Source organism: Balearica regulorum, chromosome 1 (assembly GCF_011004875.1).
Source record: "Balearica regulorum gibbericeps isolate bBalReg1 chromosome 1, bBalReg1.pri, whole genome shotgun sequence".
Taxonomy (NCBI): Eukaryota; Metazoa; Chordata; class Aves; order Gruiformes; family Gruidae; genus Balearica; species Balearica regulorum.
In genome coordinates this window covers 116,154,567-116,179,904 of record NC_046184.1, presented here as the reverse complement: position 1 = coordinate 116,179,904, position 25,338 = coordinate 116,154,567, and the positions used below count along the sequence as shown (strand labels likewise).

Here is a 25,338-nt window from a genome sequence, read left to right as displayed (position 1 = left end):
CTGAAAAATTCCAGTGAAGAGAGCCAAATATAGTTCTTCCTCAGACTTCTTCCATGCCACATAAGATTAGCTTTCTATTGTTAGAAATATTTTGAACAAGAAAAAACACTTCAAGGCTCTTATTCTTTAGACAGACTTCGTAAATTGAAAAAAGATGTTTAAACAGAGTTCCTTTATGCACTGTAATAAACTGCTCTTAGAAGGTAAACTGTAAAAATTCTGTCAAATTATTTTTCTAGTATTTCTGGATGCATCTGAAACATAAGAATGAGATTGTCTCAGGTAGTTAGGAACTTAATTTTCCAGTTTAAGTATTAGATATTGCATAAATAGAATGAGTATTTCCATCTTACAGTTCTGGTTTTGCTTCTTCTGGCAACATTGAAAAGAACCAATATAAGATCTTCTGTAACCTGTCTTATAGCCAAACTTCAAGCATACATATATATATTCATTACCACTCATTTGGTTCTACATTCTGAAGAAAATCGTGGATTGCTTGCAAATTTCAGAAACATTCACTGTAGACTTTTTTGCCATCATTTGAAATCTGACAGTGAAATCCTTCACATTAAATAGCTTTCTTCCAGAGTGATGAAACTCCGAGAGGCAAACAGAATCTTGTGTCACAGGAAACAGTTATCAGCGTAGTAGCCTGCAATTAGCTGCTGAAATATCAGATGAAACATTTTTCCTAGATGGGAAAACCAAAACCCGCTACACCTTACTTCAGTAAACATGTTTAGAATAGCTTCACTTTTGAAAATCCCCAAAATGAAAATATGTCCCCAAACCCTACTGTAGGTCACAAATAAGAAAAACGGACTGAAATTGAAGTTGTTCAGGAAAAAAAAACATCCAGGGAGGCCAGCTACAGCATAAATCACTAAGAACAGCTGCATAAACAAGTTGCATCCTCACAGCAAGCTTAGATTATACTGAAGAGGCATATATAAATATATACAACCTCATACCATCATTCTTTTAAGTATCTCGTGACAACTCACAGATGGAAGCTATCTACCCAAGACCACAACAACTCACGTTCAGGGTTCTCATTTTAAACCCCAATACAGAGAATGAATTAGCACTTTCTTTCCAATTTGTCTAAATCATGCAACACTCCAACATAAACCCTAATTAAATGTATATATTATACGCTTCACATTGGGTTTTTTAGGCAGGACAGTAACTGAAGACTCATGGGCGCTTCCTAAGTATCCATGGTATAGATTCAATGTCACCATGTCAAAAATATATGTAACCAAGAAAGGAATAAAGAAAATGTGCAAAATTTATTATGTTCTTCAGTGAACAAAGGGACATAAAATGTATCAAATTAGATCAAATCTTCAAATTTTTAAAAAATATAAACACCAACAGATGCTTGTTACAGTAAACAACAGTCCACATGAAGCTTAAAACAAGTTTACTCTAAATCAATTTCTTCATAAAAAATAAGCTTTTAAGAATTACTTCAGAAAAAGAAAGTGGTATACAAATTGAAACATTATTGCAGCATATCCTTATAATTTGTACACAGAAAAGCCTATTGGCAAAATGAGACTACGCTGAAAAAGCTTTGAATTACAAGCATCCTCACCCGTCTGTTAAAACGCATTTTCTAAATTCAACTTGAGTCCTTCTAATTACACAAAAAAAGCTTCTTCCTTGTTAAAAGAGATTCACATTTCTAAATACAATTTAATTAGAAGTTGTCCTGGTTTCGGCTGGGATAGAGTTAATTTTCTTCCTAGCAGCTGGTATAGTGCTGGGTTTCGGATTTAGGATGAGAATGTTGATAAGACACTGATATTTTAGTTGTTGCCGAGCAGTCAAGGACTTTTTGGCTTCTCCTACTGCCCTGCCAGCGATGAGGGTGGGGGTGCACAAGAAGCTGGGAGGGGACACAGCCACAACAGCTGACCCAAACTGGCCAAAGGGATATTCCATACCATATGACGTCATGCTCAGTGTATAACTGAGGGGGGTGGCTGGGAGGTGACATGGCTCAGGAACTAGCTGAGCATCAGTTCCAGGTAGTGAGCAATTGTGCTGTACATCACTTGTTTTGTATATTCAATTGTTATTGTTATTATTCTCTTCCTTTTCTGTCCTATTAAACTGTCTTTATCTCAACCCACAAGCGTTAACCTTTTTCTCTTTGATTCTCTCCCCCATCCCACTGCAGGGTGGGGAGTGAGCAAATGGCTGTGTGGCTGTCTTAGCTGCCTGCCAGGTCAAACCACGACAGAACTAAATGTTTTACACTTCTAGTTATCTAGCCATGGGAAAAATAATCAAGAATATGCCTCCTGACATGCCTTGTCATTAAAATAACAGTATTACTTAGTTTCTTCTTACAGTGTACATTTGGCTCGGACATTTGTTGTTCTTTATCCTAAATGCTGTACAAACCAATTTGACCCAACCTCTATTTACAAAGACAATTTTTCTTTATAGTAAAGTGAAGTGAACCTCCTTCTTGCCTTTTCCCCTTCCCATACTTGCCCAGATTAGTGAGTGCTGTGGGAGGAGAGCACCCTGAGGCAGGGACATATCTACGTGAACAAGTGAGGGGGCATTGGAAGCATCCCACAGCCATGGCCACAAGGAATTCTACAAGGAGGTGGAGAGGAACCACCTCACCAAGGCTATTGTTGGTCTCTTTGCATCTTTTGCTCTGGACCTGCTGAGCCAAAAAGCACTGCCCCGAGGGGGCTGGAAGAGAATGTCAGAAAAGTTCTTAAAATTGTATCCAGCATGAATTTCCTTCTGCCTGTGTAACCATTGTAAGATTCAATACTGGAATTTCAGGCTTCTGTCACAGTACATACTGGCATTCAAAACAAACCTCTGAGATAGCAAGAAACTCTTCTTGTGGAACAGAGTAAGCTTTCGCTGAGGTTATTGGGTTCAAGTATACAAACTGTACAGATGTGCTCCTCTTTACACAGATGATATTCTTTTTATCATATGATGAAAAGTCAGCTGAAATGGTGTAAAGTACATGGAGTCAATTGTGTTGTAACTTTGGTCAGCTTGCAGCAGACAGAGTATGTAACTTTCCACTAACAAAGTGCAGATTTGGACACCTGAAGACAAAGATCCCAAAGTCACACTGTCTTACTTAGGCTGCAACTTTCATAATAGAAAGTTTTAAGTGTTTATTACGATGTCAATACATCAATACATGGATTTTATTTTCTTAAAAGTTATACTATTTCCTTTTCTAGTGTTTCTTCTGACACTTTGCTCCCTGAAGTATCGTCATCATTAGAATAATTTCCTGAATCTCGACTGCTCTGTTTAGAATGTTTGTAGTCTTTAAAATCAATTTGATTTACTTCTTCTGTGATGACAGTCTCAATTATACAGCAGTTTTCTATTGGTTCCTCTGTAGTTGACATATAAGGACTGCTGAAGAGCTGTTCTCCAAAACCCTGCAAAAAGAGAAGCAGAAAAGAAAGAGATGAACATTCATAATATCTAAATAATTTATATCAAATCCATCACAAAAGGTTCTAATATGCATTGCATTAATTATTTTATCAGTATTCCACTGAATAAACCAGCTAAAATGCTGCCTTACAAATAAATTAAATTTAGATTAGCCCTTGTAAACTACGAGACCGGTTTTAAATGACAACTTTATTCAGAAAGCTTTGTATACTACATATCCTAAAAGATTCAGTGAGGAAATGACACACTTTAGGAAGGCCATACACTGCTCAAAATCAGTGTTCTGGGAGACACAGAAGAAAGCACAGTGAAAAGCAGTTCTTGCTACATTTCAAAATATATATAGATATATGTATGTATACATGCATATATATGTGTGTGCGCATATATATATACACACACACACACACACATTGCCCTGATCATTCCAGGATCCTTACTAAGTACTACCTGTGCCAAGCTGAAATTGGACAACCTCTGCCCTTTCCGAGACCATCCAGGCCGCTAGGTCAGGAGATGGTAGAAGCATTTGCTGCCTGCTACACCAAATTTTCCTCTAAAGACTGGGCTTGTATTTTCACCTCCTCTGAGTTTTAAAGGTTGGCAAAAAAGGATAGAGCATGCTCTTCCAGATAACACAATGGGAAAACATTTCTGGTCTTGCATAGCAGGACAAAAGTATATTATCACATTGGGTAGACATGCGTGCTCTCTGGAATGAAGGATTATTAGCTACACTTTTGCACAGATAGAAGAAAAAACAAAAGTTAAAGTATTTGTTAATCACAGAATTCTAGAAATTGATAGTACCCATTTTTTTTCTATAGGAATTCCTGCACTTTATCAAAACCTATACAATTAATCTTGGCATACCCGTAAGACTACAGGATAACAGATAAACACTTTTTCATAATATTTTCTGTTCATTTTTCTAAAAATACATCTGCTTAATGAACGAGAAAAATAAATTTCATCTTACCTCTATGTTCAAAGGAGGCTGGCATGATGGAAAGAACACATATTTGATTTTATTGTAGGCTTGATACAGGGCAAAAACGACTGGCATAGCCACAAGCAAGACAGCAATCAGGGCAGTTACAAATGTTGCTAAAATGACCAGAGGTAAAACGTTATCTAAAAAAAAAAAAAAAAAAAAGAATAAAACTCATTCATAAACTACAAAGATTAAGGAACAGATTGTCTCCAAATCTGCTACAGCATTTATCATAAAATTTCACATTTCTGTAGTACTATACCCAGCCATGATGATCATTACGAAAATGACGCCATTCCAATATCTTAGATAACTATAGTAAAAACACAGCACAAAAATGTTTATCCAATATAAGAACACAGGCATTTGCAGACAGCATCAGAACCAAGATCCAGTTATTCCCAGTTGTATTCCAGTTATATGTCAGTATTTGACAGCAGGACAAAAAGGCTGCACATAGACAGCTACCATGAAGCACTCGATGCATGTGAATCCATCGTGCTATTGCTTGTGTACAGGGTCTAACCCCAAGGAACATAGTATGTAATTGATAGAGCACCCTCCTTTAAAAAGGCAGTGATACAGGAGTAAGAATTCCCATGGGCTACAGGGTAAGAATGGGCAATTATTACAGTGAAGTTGGCCCATGGTTATTTAGCCAGGAAATTATTAAAGTGCCTAGACTTGCAGGGTCTTCAAGGGCCCAAAAGCATCCAGATGGTTTCTTGCACAGGAGAGGAACTCCAACTGTAAGCTTCAGATGATTACAATACAGCCAACAGAGAAAAAAAGGATCTTCCAGTAAGCATCTATTCCTTTCAAATGCTTATTTAAGAAGAAATCAATCCTAAGGATATTCCAGTTATTTTCTATACTGGGAGTCTAGACACTAGCTCAGCACAAGATTTTACTTTGGCAGTATAAAAAGGAGAGAAGACTTTCACTTCAGCACTCAAACATGGTGTCATCAACTTTATGACACCAAGCTGAGAGGTGCAGTGGATTTGCTAGAGGGAACAGACCCAATACAGAGGGACCCTGACAGGCTTGAGAAGTGGGCCAGTTTGAACCTCATGAAGTTCAACAAGGCCATGCACAAGGTCCTGCACATGGGTCGGGGCAATCCTCTGTATCAATACAGACTGGGGGATGAAGGGATTGAGAGCAGCCCTGCCGAGAAGGACTTTGGGTGAAAAATTGGACATGAGCCAGCAAGGTGCACTTGCAGCTCAGAAAGCCAACCGTATCCTGGGCTGCATCAAAAGAAGCATAGCTAGCAGGTCGAGGAAGGTGATTCTGCCTCTCCACTCTCATGAGACGCCACCTGGAATCCTGCATCCTGCTCTGGGGTCCTCAGTACAAGACAGACATGGAGCTGTTCAAGTGAGTCCAGAGTAGGGACACAAAAGTGGTCAGAAGGTTGGAACACCTCTCCTATGAAGACAGGCCGAGAGAGTTGGAGGTGTTCAGCCTAGAGCAGAAAAAGCTCCTGGGAGACCTTATGGAGGCCTTTCAGTATTTAAAAAGAATCTTACAAGAAAGGCAGAGACACTTTTTACCAAGGTCTGTAGTGAGAGGACAAAGGGCAGCGGTTTTAAACTGAAGGAGGATAGGTTTAGATTAGACTTATGTTTCTTGACTTATGTTTCTTCTTATGGAAGGAATTATTTACGATGAGGGTGGTGAGACACTGGGACACGTTGCCCAGAGAAAATGTGGATGCCTCATCATTGAAAATGTTCAAGGTCTGGTTGGATGGGGCTTTGAGCAACCTGATCTACTGGAAGGTGTCCCTGCCCATGGCAGGGGGACTAGACTGGATGATCTTTGAAGGCCTCTTCCAACCCAAACCATTCTCTAAGTCTATGGTCTTGCATTCCTGTATTAACCCAGGAACTGTGGAAAATCTTCTAACAGGCTAGGCTCAGTTCCAGGACTTAAGGTTGGGACCTTATTGGTAGAAGGAGTTTAGATGACGGAATCCAGCTTTTGATAGTAAAATACTGTAGTCAAAGAAACTTTTTATCTGTATAGTCATAAGCTATTCAGTGCTTAAATTCAAGAGTCTTGCAAGCTTCCTTCTCCCCTCCTCTCTTTTCCTTTGCAACATATTCTCTGGCACAATTTCAAACAAACTGAATGGAGTTTGAACATACTAAAAATAATACATACCAGGAGACACTTTAAAAATAATCAAGATGAAACAGCCAGGTCTTTTTATCTCTATTTCCAGTTAATATGAACGATCAAAGAATGAAAGATTTTCCACACTGGAATGTAAGAATGTATGGGAAGTACAGGGAAGTCATTTGTATGACTGTGGCTCTCAATATAGAGTCTTGAATGGGCGGCTTGGTCTTGAATAGGCTCATTATAAGAGAAGGATATGAGAAGACTAATCACTAACTAGTAAAACAGATTAAAGAATTTCTCTTATGAAGCTGAAAAAAGGAACATTTGTTTCTTTTTAGGCTTGATAAAGACAAAGCAGTGAGGACCGTACTGTACCAGTAGACGTTAGGGTTTCACCTGCTGGGAAGCAGCTCTGTGGAGAAGGACCTGGGACTCCTAGTGGACAAGAAGCTCTCCATGAGCCAGCAGTGTGCTCTCATGGCCAAGAAGGCCAATGGTATCCTGGGGGCATTCAGAAGAGTGTGGCCAGCAGGTCAAGGGAGGTTACTCTGCCCTGGTGAGGCCACACCTGGAACATTGTGTCCAGTTCAAGAATAATGGGGAACTACTTGAAAGAGTCCAGCGGAGGGCTACAGGGATGATGAGGGGACTGGAGCATCTCTCTTATGAGGAAAGGCTGAGAGAGCTGGGTCTGTTTAGCCTGGAGAAAAGAAGACTGAGAGGGGATCTCATCAACGCTTGTAAATATCTAAAGGGTGGATGTCTAGAGGATGGGGATAGACAGTGGTGGCCAGCAACAGGACAAGGGGCAACAGGCACAAGCTGGAACACAGGAAGTTCCATCTCAATATGAGGAAAAACTTCTTCGCTGTGAGGGTGACCGAGCAGTGGGACAGGCTGCCCAGAGAGGTTGTGGAGTCTGCTCCTTTGGAGAGATTCAAAACCCACCTGGATGCGATCCTGTGCAACCTGCTCTAGGTGATCCTACTCTAGCAGGGGGGTTGGACTAGATGATCTCTAGAGGTCCCTTCCAACCCTTACCAATCTGTGAATCTGTGACTACAATATAAATGAATCCTAAGAGCTTAAGATGTGAGAAAGTAGCATTACTATTATTACATTTTCTTAGCTTTAAGTCAGTTTTGATATTTAGTAATTTTTCTAGTGTTACAGCCTGTTAGTAGAAGATAATTGACCAAATTATATTCAACAGATACCTTGCTCTTATGTTCTAAGTGAGTGTACATCTACAAATGTATTCTTCTTTTGCATAAAGGAGGTCCACTCTGCACCTCATGACTCAACAGGAGGGTCTTCCTTACCCTTTTGTGTCTCCAGTCTCTGCGTGACTCATTCTAACTCAATTCTGACTCAATTCTCCTTTGTATGTTTCTTCCATGCAGTAATTAATAGAGTGAACCTTGTCAAACTTTGTTATGTTACACTTTTACAACACCATATTAAAACCACTTTTGCTAATACCTTTGACAGTAGTTCCTTAAGTGATCTGAACTTTGTTTAATTCCATCAAATTTACTGAACTCTGTCAAATTACTGGTTTACCTCAATAAAACACATTGCTGCTTCACTCTTCTGAGGTGCATTCCACTCTTTTGCAACAGATCATTAAGTCATGCTGTAAATATTTTTTAACTAGCAAGACCTGCAAAGGCCTACGAAGGGTTAACAATTTTACTTCCAGAGGTGTAACAATTCCCAAGCTCATCCTACCTCCAGGTGTTTTGATGCATTCCTCTTTGCTGAAATGACTGCTTTTGTTGTAAGCTTCTGAGAATGCTTGTACTTTTACACAGTACAAAGTTGAGGGTGTTAGATCAGAGACTGTCCCTATTGTCTGCTTTATCTCTTTCATTTTGATTTCCTCCTGGAAAGAAAAATTGGAAGAATATGATGCACATAAATAATACAAAAGTCACTCAAACAGATTAGCATTTTGGCCTCTGCTGAAGAGGTAATTCTGTAAGAAGTTAGACACCATGCTGCACGTGGATTAAATAAAACACAAGAAATCACACAACACTCTCCTCAGCAAACACACTCAGGAAACTTATTGCAAGAACCAACTGCCTTCACCACACTGAAATTTTACAATTCACAGCCGTGTGCAAATGAAACTTCTTCCTGTTGCAGTTAATTTTCTTCTCTTCTTCCACACATTTACATATACACATTTACCAATTACTGTAAAATATTTTACTAAAAGAAGCGTTTAAAGAATATGGAAAGATACATTAAAAGGTGAGCTAAAAGCATGCAAGACTATCATTTTATGATACATATAGCTATAAGACTACAAATACAGAAAGAAAAGAATTTGAGGGGCTGGAAACGACGTCAATTAAGACAGTGCACAGAGTCATACCGTAAGAAAGATGGCATCATAAGAACCATACAACTTCTATTCAAAAGTATGCCATTTAGCAGCTTGTACAAAACACAGTGTGGTTCTGCAAATCGTTACATAGAGCCGCATCAACGGAAAAAGATTAACATCTCAATTACTTTGTGATAAAAGTCATCTTGACCAGATTTTTAAAAGAACCTTTCAGAAAAAAAACAAAACAAATTGATTGCATGACTGATACACCATATGTGTGCCTCTTTTGAAAATAAGCTTCTTGAGGGGAACTCAAACTGACTATTTAAGTCATAATAATTTTTACATACTGTTTTAACTAGCTCATACCTCATTATTTGGTGAATTCTTCCAATACAAAACTCGATAAGACAAGCCATAATGGTCCCTCATGACTTCACTTTCAGATCCTCCTGGAGGAGTAATCTGAATATGGAGCAAAACATCACTGATGTCCAACTTTACACCAGGGGGGCCAATTTCATCTTCAGGCATTTAAAAAAAAAAGAAAGAAAAAATAGTTAAAAATAAGACTGAAAGAATACAAATAAAAATATTGCATAAATACTGTAATTTAAATCTATGACATTTTTTAAGAAACGTATACTTAAGACTAATAGCTTTATTCAGAAGCTTAAGTCCTGAGAAATATTTCAATTATTTTCTCTTTACGCATTCATATGTTGCTTCTGCAAGTTTCGGTGACGTGAAATACACAAACAGAGGGGTTAACTCCGTGCAAGTCAAAGTGAAACTACTGAACACGTCTTGTTCTCATCAGGATGTGGGCCCTCTTTTTTCACATATACCCTCTCTCACAGTTTTAGTATAGTTGAAAAGCAAGAAGCATTACAGTTTTTGTTTTCTTTTGTTGGATAATTTACCTAGGTCACTGTTGTCTTATCAAAGAATAATCTAATTACCAAGAGCTTGGACAAGGGAAAGCTGACATATAGAAGAGCTATTGATTCCATCTTCAATATGGAAGGCAACGGAGTATTACCCTACATATTAGAGCAGCATTTCTTGACGTTTACGATTGATAATTTTTTTGAAGTCAAATATTTTAGTAAGGTCACATTTCTCACAAAATAAAAAAAAGTGCAAAGATACTCTGGAGAGTATTACATATTTTTGACTTGCAAGTCACTATCATTTAAGACTGCATTTTCATGAGGGTCTTCAGGGTTGTATGCCAATGTAATACTGCTTCAGCACAAAATTCAAGGGAGCACTGTGCATGGCTAGAGAGAAGGAGAAAACAAGAGTAGATGCACAAGAAAACAGAGACAGTGATTTCCAAAATTATTTGACTTTGGGATCTTTTTTCTGAGATATCAAGAAGCGTTCCCTGTCAATAGCAAAAGTCAGACTAAGGATATTTATAGTATAATCTCCTACAGTGATTAATGTAGTATACAGTGAGATTATAAAATGCCCTATAATGCTTTTTAGTTTAATTTTGTAAAGCAAATTATATGATTCTAAATATAGTGAAATACTGGCTGTGCTGAACAGAGAAGACCACAGAAAAACTCCTGTTTAACTTGATGAGGCCAGGATTCCCAACACGGTTTCTGTAGGGGAACTACGTATTCAGTTTCATTAATCTAGCAAGTTTCTTTTTGCAAATACTAGCATTAGGTACAAGTTCCCTGAGAAACAAAAATTTAAGAAAACACATTTGCTTACTTGCTATCAGAGGATCTACTTTCACATCGTTAGACAAACACGATTTATTATATTCATTCACGGCCTGCACACGGAGATAATAAAATCCAGCAGTACTAGTGACGATAGATGAGAAATTGCATTGTGTTTCCGTGATGTTTTCACATCCGGGTACATTTTGCCACTTCATTGAGTAATCATCATGAAGTTTCTTTAGATACCCACTGCAAGAGATATTGTAATAGTTTTTGATGTGAGGTCCTTGAATGCTAAAAAAACCAACATGTTCACTTGTGCTACATAGTTCTTTTCTATTTTTGGGAGAACGGGCCTCTTAGAAATTTCTCATAAATGAAAAAAGTATTCTAAATATAACAAACAATGAAGTTAACTAAATCTGGAAATACAAATTAGTGCTCTAATCAAGCCTCCATAGAAAAATTATATATTGGGTTTAGAAATTTTAAAAATCCAAATTAAGATTTTTTCATATAGTTCTATAAAGTCGATTATCTTTATGTCATGCCAAAGGAATGCCAAAAGAAGGCTAGCAGCATCTCTCTTCATTTAGATATTTAGATGATGGCTACAATATTTGTGCAACAACTAGATATTAAGATACATGTTTATAGGTATGATGGGGTTTTTTTCCACATTGGGGTGTGACAGAAGTAATCAAATAAGTTGACAATTGAAACCTTGAACACCTGCATTTTTGCTCACCACTAGTCATCTCATTTCTTCATATTCAAAAAGATACGAAGCAATGCAAACTTTACATGTTTTAAAACGTTACTTAGCATATATTTAGTAGTCCATTCCACCAGGTATTTAACACTCTTAAAAGCAGCCTAGTATCCTGAAATTCTAGGATATGATGTTATATGCAATCTCTTTAAAAGCCACTCTGTGTCCAGATGAGGTACCCAATGTTTCGATATACATTAAGCCACTTTCGCTAAATATTTCACTTTAACTTCTAATAAATATTTGTAAATACAATGGATGACATTTAGAATGGCGTAACCTGTTTAAACAGAGATATGGAAATTGTTTAACTCACAGGAGATACTGTGCATTATAGCTCACATGATGTTTATACTGATTCTTCCAATGAAGATGAAATTTCATATTCAAAGCAAGGACACTCACATTTGTCGCACAGAATAGGTCATTCACTGCTCAAAATGAAAAGGAAACCCACAGTTACTGAAAAGCTTCATATTATGTACAGCAATTTCTCACCGAATGGGCATTTCTCATGTAAATGGTCACAGTACATTTTCAATAGTTAAAAAATTGTCTGTTTTCATCAAAGATAGCAAATCCAAATCTGTGATATATACAGCATATTAAGCCTTTAGTAAAAAAAAAAAAATCCGTTAAAAATCAATTCAGAAAAAATTAAGTACAGAAACATAGAGACTAGTAGAAATAAATTGGTTCAGCAATAACTCTATGAGAAAAATGTGTAAAATATGCATGCATAAACACAAAGGAATTTCAATGTAGCATCCGTTCCATCTAACGTTTGGCTTTCTACATTCACACACCGTTATTTTTTTCCCTGAAATAAACATTTAAAAGTACTTAAACTAACACCTAAACAGCACACAAAAGAATTTAAATTTAGACATGCAAAACAATCAACTGGTGGCAAACTGCCACTAAGCCATTCTTCAGAATCTGCAATAACAAAGTCACCAAGGGTTGCATAAAACCAATATTTTTTTAAGCTTAGCTCAACTTTTTATGCATTCAATTAGTGCCAAATATACAAAAGGCTTTTGTTTTGCCTACATACACATCCCTTTCCTCCTGATTCAAAGTCAGAAATTCAAAAATATCCAGTTTTCCAAAATACAGAAAGTAGGTTTTGCAATCCAAATTAAAGGACAGAATTTACCTGAGAGCAAAACCCTTTTTCTACTACTAAAAGTCTAATATTGATAGGTGTCATATTTTATATTGAGTTAAAATAGAAAATGTACATAACTGTCAAGATTGCTGTTACACCAAAACGAGCAGGAACTTGGCACTTCTGCATATTCCTATTGCTTTAGGGCAATTTACCTTCCAACAGTTTAAACTTAAGTAATCTTTTTAAGATAAAACAATTTACTCCGTACCTTTACGGGTAGTTTTTACACAACGAATGGGACTGAATAAGCCTTCTTGGAAGTCCAAAGGGAGAGTTGCTTGAACTTTCAAACAGTAGGTAGTTTCTGGTGCAAGATCATCAATTATGTCAGTAGGAAAAATACTTTGACTTCTGAACTGTAAGAAACAATTGCAAACAGCATATGAAGATAACTGTTCTTCCTGATAAGCTGAATTTTTACAGTATCTTTTTTCTTCCCCGGGTTTCAGTCCATTCATATAATATGCCATCAAAAACGCTAAAATAGGGAATGAAGGACAATATATGAGCTGAATAAATGCTAAAGGGAAGTTTCCAACTTAGCTGCATGATTGAGAGGAAGGAACACGTGCTCCTTTAACACATAGAAGCGTGGAGGGATTACGGCACTGCTCTACACAATGTATAACTCAGCACACAAATATTCATGCACGTACTCAGAAGTGGAAATAGCACACTTCTGTCCCTCAATTCATTGAATGAACCCTCCCTCTCCTGCTACCTCCCTGTGATTGGTTTACCAGACTTTGCAGCGATTGACCTTTGTACACAGCTTGTACTTAACTTAAAGCTGTTTCTTCCTCTTTGATGTGTAATGATTATGACTAGGTCTTCCAAACAAACACAGATATCACTTCAAATCCTACGCTAATCTAGCTGGCACCCATTCCCCTAAAAAGACAAAAAATTAAAGACTGTTTCTACCTTGGTCTTTACAGAAGAGCTTTATCTGCTGTGCAAGACACACATTATGGCTGGCAAACTAGTTCACAATTACAAGACCTCAAAAGAATCCCTAAAAAAACCCAACCTAGAGTATAAAACCAAAGAACTTCGCTAATGACACAGGACAGTGTACTGACAACTGTAGCCAAGCTGTATGGTCTCAGCGAGATCAAGTTAGCCTCTTACCTCTCCCCTGCCCTATATCTATGCCTTACTGTAAATGCTTCTTCCCACTGCCTTGAACTCCTTCCCCTCCCTGTTCCTGCTGGCTCAGAGTGGCTCCTGCTCCAACACATCTGAGAGAGTTTCACCTTCTTCCTCATGCACTGGAAAGCAGCTCCAGCATTTAACAGAAATACAAAACTCTTATGACAAAATATCTAATACAATCCTCTAGTAAAAACAACACCAAAAACCCCCAAGAAAATAACCCCTCCCAACTTTTAAACTGCATAGCAACTGTTATACATACTTCCATAATTAAATAATTCCATTTTAGGGCATTAAGTAATCAAAGTACATCTCTGACAGTTATATTAAGGTTAAAAAGTGTAAAAAAAAAAGTGATCATACCTCTGCATTTGATGAATTTTCCCAGATAACTAGATTATATTTAAAACGTACATGAGCTATCCACATTTTTCGGACCTGATTTGCTTCTGGAGGAGAAACTTTAATTTTTATGACACCATTTGTGGACTGCAACTCTATTCCTGGGGGACCGATCTGAGCTGCAAATATTAAAAGAAAGTAAAAAGTCAAGCATGACTATTTAAAGAAAAAACAACAAAAAAGTCATTTACATTAATATATCCACAGTAACCGCCTATAGTATCTTATTTTTAATTCTCTTGAGGCGTAGCAAGATCACAGTAATTGCCAATAGGATCTTAGTTTTCATGAATCTCAGGCACTATCTAATAGCAATCTAACCTAACAATCACTGTTACCAGGTTCTAAAAACAGCAGAGTTAACATGCAATATTACTAGTGAATGTTTTCCAGAATCTGCAGTGAAAATCACTATAAGTTGATCTAAAACATGCGAGGCAAGAAACCTAGTTCAAATAAAGCAGTCTGACATTGAGGGAAGGCTTCAGTACCATACTGTACAGCAACTATGGAAAAGTCACAAAGTCAGAAGAAAACTTCCAGAAAAGTCCACTGTCAAAAAGGATTTTTCTGAAATCTAGAAAATTACAGTGTGACTGAAAATTCTGTCCGAAAAACACCATTACTTAGAATACTTTCCCCTTTCCAGAAAGGGGAGAATCATATCATTCCACAACCTGCAAATACTCTATATTACATTCAGGTTGAGAAAACCACTAGTTCACATTGTTATGAGCAATGGAAACCACATACATTTTTTCCACAATAATGTGCTGAAGAACCTTTAACTAAAAATGTTACAGTATGTATGGAGCTCATACCTATAAAATACGGAATCATTTCAAAAATGCTAGACCATGGAGACACTTCTTCCCTTCTTTCAGCCCTTATACGCACATGATGTCTATCATAGTATTCTGTTATTGCTGAGGAAAAGTCACATTCTGTGCGAGTAACATTTTGACACCCAGGCAACTCCTTCCATTCTGTGTCATTTGTCTCAAAGCCTTCAAGCCTGTAAGAAAAGCCCCCAAAATAAAATCAAATATACAATTTAAGCCTTGAGATTGTTTTTACTTTTCTTCTTAATGCTAATAAATGTCACACTATTTAATGCTGTGTTATCACCAGCTCCAGTGTAATCTGTGTTATCTACTTAGTTACCCTGGAATTAATAGTTCAATTTAAATAATTCAAAATAATTAATTAACATTAGTTTAGCCTTATTACCAAAGGTTAACTATCAGTCTGCAAAGTCTGATACCAGTTTGCTTTATTCACCATGTAAACACACAGTGTCAGAAAACAGCATAAAAGAACTGTCAAAATACAGAATTATATCCTTAGTATATGGTCCTAGTCTGGCGATGATTTTATAATTCATTAGAAAAACTTTAAAAGTCTTGATGGTAAGAAATGCTTAAAAGAACATAAAAGCAGAAAAACACCCCTCAATTCTAATATTAGTGAGGAATGTAGATTAGAGTGAAAGAACAACACAAAGGAGAAAACTGGAGTTCAGCAATATGTGTCGGAATAATTAGCTTTACAGAAGCTATTTTTTTCTTGTGAGTTAAGAGACATCCTACCTTATTTAAGAAAGGGACATTTCATACAGAGATTACAAACGTCCCGACCAAAAAAAAGAGGCACAGACTTGAAGTAGTAATTATTTATCCTCAACTTCTATCTTATCTTTCAGACTAGTATTTTTAAAGTAAAACTATTTTCAAAGCAGCTGTCTCCAATCTACACATTGAAGAAGGCAAGCTTTCTTTTTTTTAAAATCCAAAATCATACACCGGGAAAACCTAAAATCAAGAACTTAAGTGATTTTTATCTTAGAAGTGTTTTTTTAATACTAAATTTTCAGAAAAGTGCCACAAAATACCAAATGTACGTGTATGTGCCTGCATAAATATTGGTATATGAAACAATTGAAGAAAATCAAGCAAACATTTAAGAACAAAAATTAAAGTTGCTTCATCTGGCAATTAAAAGCTGCAGAGAGGAAATCTGGGTTCATAAACACTGACAAATTATTTAAAAGCTACGCTGAAAATTGTGTGTGTGGCTACAATGCAGCTTAATTTAAAAAACAAGAACTGAGAATAAATTAATCTAAATACTACATTTCTAAGCGTACCAGTCAATCTTCTCAAAGAACCACTCTAGTGTTAAGCATTACTACCAAGTGTGTTCTGCATTTATAACACATCGCTATCAGTGAACAATCTAATTTTACATATGAATTAGACAAATGAAGGACAATACTAGGATTTCACTTCATTTCTAGATTTAATCTTCCTAGCCTCTACCTTCTGGATTTCAAAAAGTCTCTAGAAGTTTTACATGGCAGTATCAAGAAGCATAGTAATTAATTAATATGCTCTTCTACACAAATAAGCATCAATTATTTCTGGCTCAGAATAAAGTTACTACTTACAACTGGTATTCTGCTGAAAATCTCACATTGGTATCATTCCCAGTGTAGTTCCACCTTAGAGTGAAATTTGTATTTACAACGTAGACCTGAAGATCCTGCGGACTCTGCAGATTAGTTTGGCCTACAAGAAAGTAACATAAATGAATAATAAGTAATTTGTATATCACTTAGGAATAACCTGCTTTCGATAAAAAAAAAAAAAAGAAGTAGAGACATATAGCGAAATGAAATAACAGTGAACATAAGAGTTAAGAAAACCCATGCTACTCAAATGGCACTTCAATATATAGCTCAGGAGCTGGGCATCAGGTAGCTCCTTTGCCTATTTGACTATGCAGCTCTTTCCCCTGTGCTTAAAATCCTTCTCCCCACATGCCTTTAAAAAATATACACAGTTGTAACATTCAAGGCCTGTGTTCGCTGTCACGGGTTGATTATAAGCACTCTGAATGCATTTAAACCAGTATTTTATTGGTTGGATCCAACATCTGGATCTCAGCTGCAAAGTGCTAGGGATTGACCTAATGCTGTCATTTCACAGTTGCAGAATAGATTGAGCACAGCAAACTTGTTTTAGGTCACCTGTTACTGCCATAAATTCAACGTATTGAACATAAATCCCTTTCAGTGAGGCTTCACCACATAGCAGCATCTTGTATCTTGCTCATGGCAACCCTGTTTTCTTTTACACAAAGAACAGTGCATAAAATGACTTACAGAGGGCAAGGACTAAGTCTCAGGACACATAAAAATACCCATAACATCAAGGGAAGGACTAGATCATCAGAAGAGAAGGCTTAACAGGCAGATTCCCAAAAGCAAGGAAGCATGCACGCTAGAATCACCAGCAGGATAGCGTTCTCTCCTCTTTATTTTCCACCTTTCAAAAATAATTATTTAAAAAAAACCCCACAACTGCCTCATAATTACCTTATATTCTGCTTCCTAAAGAAGACTTCTTTACCACTAACTTTGAGATATGCAGAATCCTTGGCGTTCCATTTGGTATACAATTCAGGTATCGGAGGACAGATAAGAGTAACAATGCTGTGGGAGAAGGAATTATCCTGATACTTAAGAAAACTGAAATTTATCTGGCTATTTATAAAGTACATTTTGCTTTGAATTATTTCACACCAGTCTACGGCACTGCTTCAAAGCAGCAAGGCTACAAAGTTACAATTGGGGCTGAAAGTATGGTCTGAAAGTTTTCTACCACTAGAAACTAAACCAGACTGTGGCTGCCAAAGCAACGGGAAACAGTGTGAAAGCACAGGGAATACGCATGAACTGAGGAAACCTCTGGCAGAAGTCACTAAAATTATACCAAAACCATGAACTAAGCAGCCATATCCAGATTTACAGAACTTAAACTTCCTATAAGTCCTTCTGCCTGGTATCCTGTACTAGGTATCTTTGACAATCCAGACTATGTACAATTTAGGCAGCGCATACCACTGTGCTCTGACTAAGAATGCACTTTCAACTTCTAACACATCAGGGAAAAAAATCACCACAACAATAATAAAAAATAAATCACTACCCATCTCTCTAACTTGACTTTCTATTTTAACCAGTTGTGTGTTACACTATTAATCACTTCCCAATGGCTACAACTTCTAAAAACTTACGTTAGTGACCAGTAGTCTGAAACTGCTTTTTGATACCAGTATAATATTTGATTATATTAGGAAGAAATCAGAACAAATACCTCCTATTTCACCTGGGAAATCAGTGTCTGTTTGCCTATCTAACGCGTTATCCTGAATTTGATAACAGAGTTGCTCTTCATTGCAAAAACTATTTCATATTTTTACATGATGACCAAGTTCTCTTTATAAAAAGGAAACATGGGTGGAAAAGCAATCTATGAACCAAAGTCTGCAAAATCCTTTTGGAGAACAGAGTTAAAGCAGAACCCACAGACTAATGACTTTTGGAAATAACTCCTGAAAGCACAAAACTTGAAAGGAAAATAATTCAATAAAACCCCATGGATCCCACTACAGAATTTATTTCCACAATGCATGAATGTGTTACTCTTGTAAGCCGACAGACTAAGATAAGCCCAGAGAATGCCAAATTACATTTGATCATCAAAAAATAACAAAGCAAATAAGTAATTTTTTTTTTTCAGATATTTATCCAACAGATGGCTACAGTTCAGCCAGAAAGCTTATGATAACAAAAGGCAGCTACATGATAACAAAAGGCAGCTACTTCAGATTTTGGCAAATAATAGCAATTTTGAATATTTATATCCCTTCACAAACAAAACACTCACTTCATGGGAAAACATTATTTTTACTTTATTTGAGAATGTCTGCATTAAATCTAAGAATCAAAAAGCCAGGAACAAAAAAGTTCCACTAGCTTTTAATAATAATTTAAAAACAAGAACCAAAACTGCACAACTCTGCTATTAACATTAAAAGTATAAGCCTGTCAAAACCACTTGAAAAAAAAAAAGTAATAATTTGTTTGAAGAATATCACCACCTATGGTAACTGATAGATTGAATGTTATAATCTTGCTTAGTAAAATTCATCGCTTTATGACCCAGTGGAAAATTATTTAAGCATTGTGATACAACATAAAACTTTCAGTTTCCATTTTAAAGAAACATTAACAGATGGACATCATTCACGCAAAGTTTAGGGCAGTGGTTTTCCCCATAAATACTTGTACTCAGGTATTTGCAGACTTTAAAAAACATAATTCATACACTCATAAACATAATTCAAACATTCATAAACATAATTCATACACATACAAGGCCAAGTGCAAGGTCCTGCACGTGGGTCAGGGCAATCCCAAACACAACTACAGGCTGGGTGGGGAATGGATTGAGAGCAGCCCTGAGGAGAAGGACTTGGGGGTGTCAGTGGACAAAAAGCTCAACATGAGCCGGCAGTGTGCGCTTGCAGCCCAGAAAGCCAACCGTGTCCTGGGCTGCATCAAAAGAGGTGTGACCAGCAGGTCGAGGGAGGTGATCCTGCCCCTCTACTCCGCTCTCGTGAGACCCCACCTGGAGTACTGCGTCCAGCTCTGGGGGCCCCAGTACAGGAGAGACATGGAGCTGTTGGAGCAAGTCCAGAGGAGGGCCACGAAGCTGATCAGAGGGCTGGAGCACCTCTCCTGTGAGGACAGGCTGAGAGAGTTGGGATTGTTCAGCCTGGAGAAGAGAAGGCTCAGGGGAGACCTTACAGCTGCCTTCCAGTACCTGAAGGGGCCTACAGGAAAGCTGGAGAGGGACTGTTTATCAGGGAGTGTAGTGACAGGACAAGGGGCAATGGGTTTAAGCTGAAGGAGGGTCAGTTTAGATGAGATGTTAGAAAGAAATTCTTCACTGTGAGGGTGGTGAGGTACTGGAGCAGGTTGCCCAGAGAGGTTGTGGATGCCCATCCCTGGAAGTGTTCAAGGCCAGGCTGGATGGGGCTTTGGGCAACCTGGTCTAGTGGAGGGTGTCCCTGCCCATGGCAGGGGGGTTGGAACTAGATGATCTTTGATGTCCCTTCCAACCCAAGCCATTCTATGATTCTATGATACACTCAATCTCTGTTTAAATAGTTATTTGTAAAAGATCTTAAACTGTATGACACAAAACCTGTTTCAAAATATCTTTTTGGAATGTAATCCAACTGCTGATGTTTGAATAGCCTCCTAAAGCAGACAGAAAGTGAAATACAGTTTCCTCAGTTCTCTAGCAGCACACATACCAGGTCTAAAAACCTGCCACGCCAGTACATAAAGGATATGAACAATATTGGAAAAATACAGCTCTGGATTTTGACATTTGGAGGAAGATACAGTATTCCAGTCCTGAAGTAAGAGTGTACACTGTGAATTAGAAGGAACTTATTCCACAACAGCTTTGGTCAAAGGCCCAAAAGATGACTGTCACAGGTCTCAGATTTGACTGCCTCTTTCTCGAAGAACTTCCTCATGCAAGTCTGAACAAGGTTGGACTCCATCTTGACATTCACCCTTTTTTAATCCTCCTTGCAAACTGCTGGAACTAGGCATTTAAGAGCCCTTTTCAGTGGTACATGATAGCCTTTACAGAACTTTAATACAGAGAAGCATGCTATTCAGAGACATCGCCTGTAAAATTAAAATCCACTACAGGGTTAAAAGTAACTTGTACCAATTACTCAGGGAAGACTCCATAATTTTCAGGGAATTTTTAGGAATTTGTTCCGTGTTATGTTCAACGACAATGTAAAAGTGTGAGCACTTGCGGTCAGTGCTCAACAATAGTCAAAAAGGGAAAAAAGTTAGAAATTGATATGGAATTAAGGAAGTAAAATAGAAAGTTTAACATCATTATATAAATCCATTAGACTTATCTTCAATACCATGTGCAGCTCTAGAGTGCCCACTCTCACAAAGCAGACAGCAGAACAGAAAAAGGCAGAGAAGGGTGAAAAGTACAATCTAAGGTATGGAGCAGCTTCTGTCCTGGGAAGAATCAGACTATGACTCTTCAGCTTGAAAAGGAGACTGAGGGGAGGATATGACAAAGCTACAGACACCTAACAAGCAGCACGGGGAATGCAAGTGGCAAAAGATTGTTTGCTGTCTCTTTAACGCAAAGCCGAAAGCATCAGAACAAGCACCGCTCTGCTCTAAGCAAACAAATGAAACTGCTGCTTCATTGAACACTTCGTTAATCTGTGGAATTCCTTCCCCTAGGACTCTGTGAAGGCTCAACTCTTACCTGGCTTATGAACTCAGAGTCAAATACCATGTCTCGATGCTATAGATTGTGTAACACTACATTGTGAAGTGTCACCATATACTTGCTCTTTTATTCTCTCATACTCCACTGCCAACCATCGCTGTAGAGCAACGCTGGACTCAACAGCCTTTTGGCTTCATCTGATATAAAAAATAACTGCAAAATAAACCCCTCGAAAAACCACAACACTCTTCGTAGATCTACCTTGAGCTTGATTAGATACTTTCCTCCTTGCCCTGGTCATTATTGCTTCAGAAGGATCTCCCAGTCCTGAGAGACAACCCTGATAATTCAAACTATCTTCACCAAGAAATCAAATTTCTTATCCAAAGTCAAATAACTATTTATTGACGGTTCCAGGTCACAATTATGCTCTTTTATCTGTTCACTCCATCTCCTGTTGCAGGTGAAGAGGGATGTAGCCAATTGTAATTTATACTCCGAAGAATGTCTTTGCTTGAAATTTGTTAAAAGTTAATGATCACTAATTTACGCTTTAACACTTACTAATCATCCATTCATATAATGGAAGCACAGAAACTGAGCTGGAAGAAACCTTGCAAGATCACTAATATTTCCCATTGGAGAAAGCAGGTGACGAATTCTATGTACATCATCAGATGTTTGTGTAGAGAAGTCCTGCAGTTTCTACCACGGCATCACCTATTTTTACAGGCCTCTAATCTCCTGAGATATTTCGCTGTCCTTACGATTAGGGAAAGCTTTCTGCAAATCAGAAGTAAAGAACTCCCAAACTGGATTTCCTAGGAGGTCTGGATCTTTGCAGAACAGAGCCAAATTTCCTTACAGCAAGGATGCTTGCTTAGTTGTCGTTCATAGTCCATGACAACTGCAAAACCCAGAGTCTAACCTACGCCTCCTCTAAGCACATTTAGCCCGTGTACTTTTTGTCTACGGATATTATAGCACAGTATTCTTCACATCAGATTTTTACATATTTGAAAACTAGATTAAACGTGACTCTAATGATGAAAACTGAATGGCAACAACAATTCATTTAGTTTTCCTTTTAAGCCAAAATTTCTAACTTTCTGAACGACTTTAATTGTTCTCTTTTCCATTCTCTCCAAACGTTTGAACTTGCTTGAAACAGTATACTTCAGAAAATCACAATACTCCAGCTGAGATTAATAAATGGAAGTCTACCTTACAAGACACATGACCTACTTTCATTCTACTTAGCACTGCTATGCCCCAATACTTTTGGGGTTTTCTACAGCGTAGCACAAGCTTCTACACATAACTTACAAGGCACTGTAATGTTACATTTTTTCTTTTTTCAGAACTGGTATTTAGATGATCATTTGTCACCCTCCATTTGCCTAAGTACAAAGACCTGCCCACATCCTGTTTCGACACCACTGTACTTTTTTCTGGAGTATTTCTCCAGTTTGTCAGGACACTTCTCAATTCTACTCCTGCTTTTCTAAACAATTGTGAGCTCCTCCCATTCAGTTATATGCAGATTTAATAAGCTTATGCTGCTCTATCATACAGATCATTAGCAGGTCCCTACTTGATACATCCTCCCCTCCTGACAGTGAACTGTAATTTTGTCGAGCTGGAAAAATCATACTGAAGCAGTTTAACATACATTTACTCCGGTATGCTTAAGAGATTAGTACACAATATAGATTCAAAAGGGATACTAAACCAAAATATATGCACTTGAAGCTCCTCTATCCATATAGCCTTTTATTTTATTACACAATGGCTCACTACTTATCACATTTAGCATGTGGTAGAGCCAATGGAAACTTTAACTCAACCTTTCAGCACAGGAAGGAAAGGAGGCCTATTAGAAGTGGTATTAAAAAAAAAAAGCCACACACCAAAAATGACCCAACTGTTACTGGTACCATGAGCAGAAAGGTGTCCTAGAGAACCAGGGAGAATTCTTACTGCAAGAACTTTTATACAGGTGCAGCAGAGAGAACTGCTGGTTTTGACGAGGCAGAAGATCAGTGGTGACTGTAGCAGAGCAATGACTTCTAACTCTAGAAGTAGTACGTGGCATGCTCATCATTTACTGTGATACCTGTGGATTAATCAAAGTAGCTGCATGTATCACAATGCTTCCAGTTTTGGGATGGAATTTGGGGCTGATGCACAAAGAATTCACCTACAAAACAAATGGCTGAAAGAAAACAAAGAAAGAGAAGAGGTCCCAGAGCTGCTTCTCTGCCTGAATACTACCATGACCGTGAAGTGCGGAGCCCTGAAAACTTCCTCTCTATAGTCTTCTTTTGGATATGCCAAACTAGAGCAATACAGTCTTACACAGAATTCAAGAGTTTAGGTGCCATCAGAAGCAGCACACACACACTACTCATGGCTACAATATTGCCACTATCCAAATTGCCTTAGCCAATATACACTTTGTCACAACTCACAGGGTCCTGTAAATACACAGGAAGGTAATTCACGGTTTATCTGGACTGCGTGATACCTCCCCCTTGAAAAAGGTTCTGTGTGATAATCGGGTTTTGTTGCTTTAGGATGTAAGAAGAGGCACATGTTACTATCCTGTGAGATAAATTCCTCATCCTGCAATTTTACTTCTCTCATTTCCTCATTAATACTTTAGGCTCTGTCAGGCTAGGCTGAGATGTCCTTCAAGCAAATCAATACGTTTCAAAACTTGTTTGCCCCACCCTTAAGATACAGCCGCTACAATTCACAGATAGCAAGTAAGCCTGAAGCCGACGAGATGAACACAGCTACTCAACTGTAAATGCCAAGGCACCCGACAGAAACCGAACCCCGCTTACCCACACAGACACACCTATCCGGAACCAAGGCCTGGATGCCTTTGCATTCCCGCAGCGGTGCCTACGCAGCGGGCTCTGGGACCACGTTCCCCCTCACAACACCGCAGCCCGAGGCACCGGGCAGCCGCTGCAGGACCGAAGCGGGAGTGCCCGCAACCGCACGTCTCGGCGGGGGACTGCCGGGGACACTCGTGCCGTGCCGCGCCCCCCGCAACAAGGCGGCAGCAGCGGCACAGACCGTGACCCGCTCCCCACGCTCGCCCTTGAGAACGGCCACCGCACCAGCTCCCAGCCGAAACCCAGATGGGGTGCGGTGCGGTGCCGTACGGTACGGTACGGTGCCCTGCCGTGCCGTGCCGTGCCCTACCCGCTCACCGAGCCCCACCTGCGCAGCGTAAGGGCAGCGCGACCAGGAGGCAGGACAGCAACGCCGCCACGGCCGCGCGCCCCACACCAACCGCCACCGGTCCGCCATCCATCCGTCCCTCCGTACGGCCGGAGCCTGTACCGTTACCGGAAACCCCGGACGGCTGCGCATGTGCAGACAGCCTCCGCGCCGCCGGGCGGGGCGGGGCGGGGCACAAAATGTGGGTGGGCTGTCGGTTGCGGGCTTGGGGTTCTTCTGTAATCGAGGCGTGCGGGGAAGGATTTACTCCGGGAGACTGGTGCCCCCCCCTCACGCGTTTATTCTCCCGTGGCGGCAATGGAGGTGTCGCTTAAGGAGAAAGAGGGAGGTTGGGCGCTCCGCGGCCGCGGAAAGTCCCGATAGTTACGCGTATCCTCAGGTTTCGCCGCCCACCTCCTACACCCCGTCTGTGACAGGGCGTTGGGTCAGGCAGCGCGCGCCGTCAACGGCGCTTCTCGGCGGGGCCGTTAGTCGTTGGGCCCGCGTTGTTCGCCCAACACGCGGACCTGTCCCTCACGCTCGGTTGGAGCAACAGCGGAGAGGCCATGCCCCGGTGCGTGGGGGGGAGCGGCGGGCTGTGTCTTCCGAGCGGGTGTAAGGAACCTCCCTCTGAGGGCCGTTCTATCGGGTGTGGGCATAAGTCTATTCTTACCACACGCAGCAGCCGCAGCGTTGCTGGATGCGGAACAAGTAATGCAAACTAGTCATCTTATCGGCGCGGGCTGGTGGCGTGGTGCTTGCAGGGCAGATGCTTCGTGTTCTGGTTCTTGCAGGCCCATCGGGACTGCTGCCTTCGAGGGCAGGGGTTAGCAGTTGCGCAGCTCTCGCGTGCTGTCTT

The 25,338-nt window shown here is 39.2% G+C and overlaps 1 protein-coding gene across 2 annotated transcripts; it reads right to left on the bottom strand.

Moving 5' to 3' along the window:
* Positions 1-1,276: 1,276 nt before the first annotated feature.
* Positions 1,277-24,662, bottom strand: IFNAR1 (interferon alpha and beta receptor subunit 1). 2 transcript variants are annotated; one of them, XM_075770702.1, is made up of 11 exons: positions 24,480-24,662; positions 16,562-16,682; positions 14,937-15,130; positions 14,077-14,234; positions 12,767-12,914; positions 11,701-11,815; positions 10,659-10,861; positions 9,297-9,451; positions 8,321-8,474; positions 4,442-4,596; positions 1,277-3,443 (listed from the first exon to the last, which is right to left on the bottom strand). In XM_075770702.1, the coding sequence occupies exons 1-11, from the start codon at positions 24,571-24,573 to the stop codon at positions 3,216-3,218; spliced, it is 1,725 nt and encodes a 574-aa protein (XP_075626817.1). In that variant the 5' UTR covers positions 24,574-24,662; the 3' UTR covers positions 1,277-3,215. The 2 variants fall into 2 exon arrangements, with proteins under 2 accessions (XP_075626817.1, XP_075626811.1); XM_075770696.1 differs by having other exon boundaries at positions 24,470-24,603.
* Between the last annotated feature and the right edge of the window lie 676 nt (positions 24,663-25,338).

Bases quoted from the DNA above. Each gene is read 5' to 3' on its own strand.
- IFNAR1 (XM_075770696.1), bottom strand. From the start codon at position 24,569: ATGGCGGACCGGTGGCGGTTGGTGTGGGGCGCGCGGCCGTGGCGGCGT. The intron at 15,131-16,561 runs GTAAGTAGTAAC...CTTTTCTTACAG, and splicing joins TTTTCAGCAGAATACCAGTT to GCTTGAAGGCTTTGAGACAA. The intron at 11,816-12,766 runs GTACGGAGTAAA...CATTTTGAGCAG, and splicing joins TGTAAAAACTACCCGTAAAG to TGAATGACCTATTCTGTGCG.